This window comes from Chaetura pelagica, unplaced genomic scaffold, assembly GCF_000747805.2.
Source record: "Chaetura pelagica isolate M959 unplaced genomic scaffold, ChaPel_1.0 scaffold405, whole genome shotgun sequence".
In the NCBI taxonomy this organism is placed as follows: Eukaryota; Metazoa; Chordata; class Aves; order Apodiformes; family Apodidae; genus Chaetura; species Chaetura pelagica.
The window spans coordinates 2,235,387-2,242,502 of record NW_009953489.1 but is presented as its reverse complement, the minus strand read 5'-3'; the positions used below and the strand labels follow the sequence as shown (position 1 = coordinate 2,242,502).

General features: G+C 44.3%; 1 protein-coding gene across 1 annotated transcript in view; it reads left to right on the top strand.

Moving 5' to 3' along the window:
- Positions 1-1,592: 1,592 nt before the first annotated feature.
- Positions 1,593-7,116, top strand: part of DAB2IP (DAB2 interacting protein) — a 136,914-nt gene continuing 131,390 nt past the window's right edge. The window contains exon 1 of the mRNA XM_009998939.1: positions 1,593-1,713. Coding sequence (XP_009997241.1) covers positions 1,593-1,713 — 121 coding nt within the window. The remainder of the gene's footprint in view (positions 1,714-7,116) is intronic.

Below are 7,116 nucleotides of genomic sequence, written 5' to 3'. Positions count from 1 at the left end.
TAAAAGCTGGCGCTGAATTCCTTAAGAGTGGCCCCAAAACCAGGCATGGATTTCACTTGAAGATCGAGATTTGTTTTTTCCTCGTGAAAGGGCCTTTCTCACCAGATAAACATCATGGGTTCACTACTCATACAAGTAAGAAAACACAGATTATGTAGAATTCTCATGGTTTTCCATGACTTCACAAGTTTTTGAAATACTAAAATTAAGGTGGATGGTTGGTGGAAGAGGTGGGACTCGTGCTGTGCTAAGGATACAGAAATCAGAGTTTCTGCCTCTTGTTATTGAAGATCCAGCACATATAACCCAGGAAAGCTTTCAATCTTCTGCTAACTGGGGACCATAGCTCACCCTCAGCCAAGCCTGACTAGTCCTGCAGCTTCACAAGACACCACAAAGATAAATTTGCACAAATGTCTGGGAAAAATGACCAAACTAGGACACAATACAGGGAGGTATTGTGCAAATGTGACTTTGCAGTTCATCCCACTCCAGTGACATTTTCCTGTTAGCTGCCAGCTGGTGAGAAGTGGCAGGGCGTTAGGTCCTTGGCCACATTCTGCTTTTCTGAAATGGCTGTCACTCTTCCTTCAAGACATTTTTTGTGTCAGCAAGGGAAGGAGCTTACAAAGATTCTGTACAATTCACTTTCTGACCTTTTTAAACTGTAAATATGATTTAAAAAATCTTACTAGTTACTTTTTTTTCCTTTTCTTTTCCTCCATGGCTTAAAGTGTTAATTCTGTCCATTGAAATGTAATTTTATTGAGCTATATGAGCCGGAGGCGGAATCTTCACTGCCATCAGAACCCAAGTGGTAAATAGGCTCTTTCTCTAATTTGTGGGATGTGCCATAACTCAGTTTGAATGTTGAAAGGAAATGGGCCTCCAGGGGAGTCTGGAGCTCTGTTCATTCAACTTCTAATTAAAGTTTTCCCCTCTCAAATTTCACTTTATTTTCCGGGGCTTTTGCTCCATGATGATTATTAACATGTGTCCAATGGCCAGGAAATCATTATCCCCTTCCCCAACCCAGTCTTTCGTCGATGCCTCCTGCTGCAGACCAAGCTGCCTGAAACTCTCTGAGGGGATCTGGTGGCCGGGGCAGGTAGAAAGGAGCCCCCCCCTGAGGCTGCCCGGGCTTCCACGCAGCGGGCTGTTGGCTTTTTCCAGTACCGCCAGCTCAGCTGCTGCTGTCCGGCCGAGAGGATCCAGTCCAGGATTTCTTCCAGCCTATTCTTCACGTTTCAAGAGCCCAGGCCAACTCTGGCTTCCTATTCCGACTCCAGCAGGCTTATCTGTTTTGGGGCAGGAATTGTTAGTACAGTTTATCTTGCTTGCTGCAAGTCCTCCCTCAGCTGAGACATGTCCTCTGGTGCCGCGATCTTTTTTTTCCCTCTCTCTCTCTTTTTTATGTTTTCTTCTTGTTTTTCTTTTTAAATGTGTCAAGTGAAGAGTTCCTCTTCCCCCCCCTCCCTTTCCACTCCAAAGAACCGACCTCCAGTTAATTAAACGCTGGAACTGTTGCTACTTTGCCAGAGGGGAGAGTGAACCTGTGCCTGCATGTGTGTATGTGTAAAATAGATACAAAAATGTCAATGAACAGCAGGAAAAGTTCTGGGAGACCGTCTTACTACTATGGACTGCTCCGGAGGTCACGACTTCAGAGGCAGCGCAGCAGATCCCGGAGCCGGAACAGGCCGCTCAGTAGGGGTAATTGCACCAACCGCTCTCTTTAACTGACCCTGCAAAGACAAACGTGCTGTCGCTTACAGGTGGCTTCGTTACTGTAGCTATGACCAGTGCCAGTATTTGTAAGTGTCCCTGCTCCCCGTGAGGCGTTTGCGGAGCTGTGCAGAAGGTCAGTTGTTCGGGTAGTGCCGCAGTCCTGGACGGGGAGGGAGAACGGGTGGGTTTTGAAGGCTCAGCTGGGGGAGTCAGGCTTGGGTGCTGTTCCGTGCAGTGGTTCGAACACCTTGTCTAACTTTAACTAACCTGGTCGTTTCAATTACCCATGGTTCAGTTTTTTCAATTTGTATAATTAAGTAACTCCTTTTTAGCTGAGACTTTTGGAGGCCTAATGGAGAGATATTGGAAAATTCTTGATTAAGAGATGGTATCTATATGAGAGATGTATTTCTAAAACGTTTTGTTCTACATGAGCTGAGTGAGTATCACCTGGGGTTTTGAAATTACAAAGCTGAGTACAATTTAGGGGTAGGATTTTCAAAAGACCCTAAAGATTGTGCTCCTGAGGCATTGTAGAAAACCTGTGGGACTTGAATTCCCAAATCACTTTTCGCTTTTAAAAATCCTGCTCTAAAAGGGCCTATTTGTCCTCATCAGCAGGAGTTAGGTCCACAGAGTAATGTTTCTTTAGGGCATACTCACTCATGCAGCCCATTTATTCTACTTGAGGCAGCTAGTGACCCAGTTGCATTGTTAAAATAAGCTATTCTGGCTTTCTCTTCTACTGTGAAACACATGTTTATTGATGCTTATGCCTGTTGTTAAAGCAGTCAAAGAAGCAGGAGTCTTTGAGTCATTTTACTGGTGAACTATCTTTTCAGAAAGGAGGGGTGAGAGTTGCTCTGAGGTGACAATCCAGTCATATTTGTAATGTCTTGAGCTTAATCAAAGTCATTAACTAAAAAAAATGTGGTGGTGTTGTATGATTTAAAAGCACAAATGCAACACAGCAGTCAGGTGTTTGTGCAAATCCAGACCTGTACTTGTTTCACTGGAGTTATTTCTGATTTATGAAGCAGATTGTGAAGTAGACTCCAGCACTACAAGATTTAGCTTGGTGCAATGTCCTCTTCCTTCTTTTCCTGGCATACAGGAGTTTTTTTCAGGATTTTGAATCATCACTGAGAAAACAATGGGAATCTAAATGAGTCCCTGAGCTTGATCTTTTCATTTAAGCAAACGGTGTTTTTCTTTCCATGATTGTTTTGTTTTGTTTTCTCTGTCAAGGATGAGTGTTTGTAAACTCACAAGCATGTAACAGTTCCCTTTCTCCCTTTATTTGTGTACTACTCAAACCCAAAATATTTTACTGTCGTTTCAGTGGCTGTGACAAAAGAATGTGTTAGTTTCATTTAGGTAACCTAATGTGAACTTAACAGCACAATTTGTCAGGAACACAAGGAAAATACAGACAGATTTGATGGAAATGGAAATCAACCCTAATGTTTATAAGAAACTGGATTTGATCCAACTCAAATCTTCTTGCTGTTGATCTCTCCCTGAGTATTTTGTGTTTGTCTCTGGCATTTCTGCCTGCTTAGAGGGTCCTAATACACAGCACTAGTTGAGCTCTTCTTATTTGTAGATCTTAAAGGGATTTGCAAATCAGGATGAGGACGTTCTTTTAATTTTCAACGTGAAAGCGAGCTGTGCTCTCTCTAGCTCAGATAGCCACAGATCAGATGTCCTTAGTGGGAAGTTACCATAAATTCATGACTATTGGAGTTCCTGCACGGGCATTGGCAGCAGTCTGGTTTGCCACATGTGTTTCCCGGACATCCTTCTGGCAAGTTTTTGCTCTCTCCAGTCCCTGGAGCCCTTGCCAAGATCCCCCCTGGGCCCAGCTAAGCCTGTGGCCATAGCTGGGGGAGCTTTCCAGGCGTGTGTCTTCAGCAGGTTATCAGCATGTTTTTGGACAGGGAACTTGCTGAGGCTCGGGCAGTTGTTACACATTGACCAGGGAGGAGATATGCGCTGGCACACAGCCCCCTCTCCCCATCTGGAAGCATTCACCGGTGTTACTGCATCAACCCGGATGATAAATCCCCGGTGCCGGCGCTGCCAGGAGCAGCGGGGGCTGCAGCTGCTGCCATCTGCTGCCCCACGGCCCCTGCCCCGAGCCAAGGAACCGCTGTCAGCCCACCCGTTTGTATCAGTCAGTCGCTTTGAGTAAAGAGGAGGTTGTGTTTAAAAGGAGATATTTATGTACTGCCACTTCCTATTCGACCCCCCCCAGGGGACAGTGCCACCCCCCCCGCGTGCCCTGCCGAGCGGTGCTGCCTGTGCCGGGGGCAGTGCAGCCTGCCCGGGGTCACAGCCCGCACAGCTGCACCGCAGTCACAAGCGGTGGCTGTGACAGCCCAGAGCTCGTCTGGGAAATTGGTCTGGCTTCCCGAGGTACCAAGAAAGAGAGAACTCCTCCCTCAGGAGAGCTCTGCTGGCAGCGCTCCTTAGGTAGACGGAGTGAACCCAACAGGCATTTTCTGTGCAAGTGGCTGAGGAAAGCAGGGACTGCTTTTGTTGGGACTCCAGATGGAGGCAATCTGATGTACCATGCAAAAAAAGTATAGGACTTTCAGCTGTTCACAATTTCAGCCAGCTTCTTTGATGGTTCACGTGATGGTTTCTTCTGTTCTAGACTTCTTTGGCTGGTGCTTAATAAACATAAAGTCCATGTTTCAGTATGTTTACCAGTCTGTCCTTTTGAGAGGTCCAGGGCTAGAACAGTTGAAGAACAGTAAAACTGATGGGGAGGGCAAATGAAACCAGAACAGGCAGGTGTCCTGTCAGGAGGCTCGTGTGATCCTGCCTCTGGTGCATTTAAATTATTGCTATTTCATAGTGGATAAACAAGACAGGTTTCACCTCCCTGTTAATCTTTGTTAGAATTATTATGGTGTCTGAAATCTCCTGACTCTGCTTTCCAAAGAGATTTGGGACACACTGCAGGTATATATTATTTAAAAAGCTAACTGCAGAAACCCCATCTCTTCCTTGAACCATGTGTTCAGCTCTGAGATAAGTGTGATTATATGAGGAATCATGGCAGTAATTATGATTACTACCAGGTGATCCATCTAATGTGGTGGAAGGTACTTGGGAGACAGAGAGGGTAGAAGGAGAATTATTGATAAAAGCAACAGCTGCTTCTGCCTGAAGTCCTTTGGTCTGCAGCTTTCTTCATGATATCTCTGCTTCTGTGACAGAAGGAACGGGGTCAGTGGCAAGTGTTCTGAAAATTCAGTTTGCTCAGTTGTCATCAAAGCTCTGAGAATTAGAGAACATTTTGAGTTCCTGATCTTGAAGCTTCAGTGTTCCTGATACATCTGTTTCTGTCAGCTCCTTGGACAGAAATGTCTTGCTCCGAGTTCTGTTTATCACAAATGCTTTTCAAGTTGTTCTATAAAAAGGGTTTTTATTAAACAGGCTTTCTTCTGCTTTCCCTTTGATGGCTGCTGTGAAGAGAGAAGTGACTGATCTTCAGCACAGCTCAGTATTTTAGTACACCAGACACTGAGGCTAAGGTCAGACTGATTTTTTCTTAGGGCGGGCTATTCAGATACACATCTCTTGAAAACAGCTGGAATTCAGTCTTTTTCTCTCTGTGTTTGATGAAATCAAAACCTTTTAAGTGATAAATGAGGTATCAATTCATACCCAAATAGCCAATACCTTAGAGATTAAGACACTTGCTGGGGACAAGGAAAGCAGAGACTTGCAGACTGTCCCAGCATGTAATGGGATGACAGAGCAAAGGAAGTTTTATTATATTTAAAGCCAATACAAGCATGCTTGTCTTGCATGGATTTATATTGGCAGGCAGAAAGCTGAGTAAAACGTTCCAGTTTTACTGTTGTTCTCTGACTCATATCCTACAAAATTTGACAAGATGAGTGATTTTGCCCTTTCAGCACATCTTCTGGTAGCGTTTGTTGGTGCTGAATGAGGTATGGTCACTAGGAAGTCAAGTCTGGGAAGGAAGATGAGCAGAAGACACAACTGGTCAGTCTGGCTGGTCAGTCTGGTCTCTGAGGTGACCCCAAGTCCCTGCACTTGGGACTCCCCTGTGGGCTGCCCTGCCCTTCCCCCTGCCCGTCACAGGCACCTGTGTCTGCACTGGGGTCAGTTCAAGCTTCGAATCACTCTTCCCATTCTTAATTCATAATTTACTTGGTTTTAAGTTACTCACTTTAGTAGCCAATCAATAGTTCCATTCTGTTGTATTACATGTATTACCTTATGCTGGATGGTCAGGAGGGTACATGGGTGCACTTCACCTGCCTCCTCTATGGGAGATTTCTCAGACTCCAAATCCTGGGCCTTAAATTTCTTACTTTTTTTTTTTTTTTTTTTTTTCAAAAAAATACTGCCTGAACATTTTCTTTAATTTAAGGGTTGGGAGCAGGCAAGTGAAGAGTCCTGTGATAAACATTAGTGATAAGGTTTTTTCCAAGGGTGGTGTCTTTTAAATGTCAGGAAAAGGAGACCTTCCTGCTTCACAGTTTCTAATGACCACTGCTTTGTTTTTCAAGCCTCTTTTGTGGCATTTTCTATTTTATCGCAGAGCTCTTGCAGCTTTCATTGAAATTTTACCAGTGTGGCTGACAGATGGTCATAGAAAAGATATGCAAAATTTTTTGAGCTGTGCTGTTTGTAGGAAATATTCACCGGCAGCCGTGCTATTTTTAGCAGTTGTGCTCCAGCTGAGACGTTGCCGTATGTGCTCAATGCTTAATTGTCTAATAAAAATCTATACTAAATTTAATAACTTGGGAAGTACTGCATGCTGGAGGAATTCTTGATTTGTTTTGATGTTAAAACAATGGATGGAGAAATATAAACAACAAAAATGTAGAGGGAATTTATTTTCTAGGGAGGTCCGATGGACCCTCTGGTAGGAGCCCGGTGGCAGTAGCGCCTTGAGCACCTTCCTCTGCTCTTCCAGTGTTTGTGATGCCACACTGACCTACCCCTTCTCCTATGGAAGTCTATCAGGAATGCAGAAACATTACTTAGTGAATATTTTCTGTGAGAAACATATCAAATCCCACTAGGTTAAAAATGGGGTGGATTTTGGAGTATGTCTGGGATTTGGGGGACCAGGCATTTAATTTGTTTGTGACAGGCTCAGGTAGCCCCTTACGGTTTGATCTGTCCTCTTAAAGACAAGATCCTGTGGTTCAGAGAGCTTTGCATTTCCTTCCTTCTTTGATTTTCATGTGTTGTAACTTCTTCAAATTTTAAGAGGAACAGCTCCTTCAGTGATGTGACAGAAATTTGGAAATGGTACCAGCAACTTCCAGGCAACCTGAAGACTGACTCTTGTCTCTTTTTGCTCACCTTTTGCTTCAACTGCTGAGGGGCTTC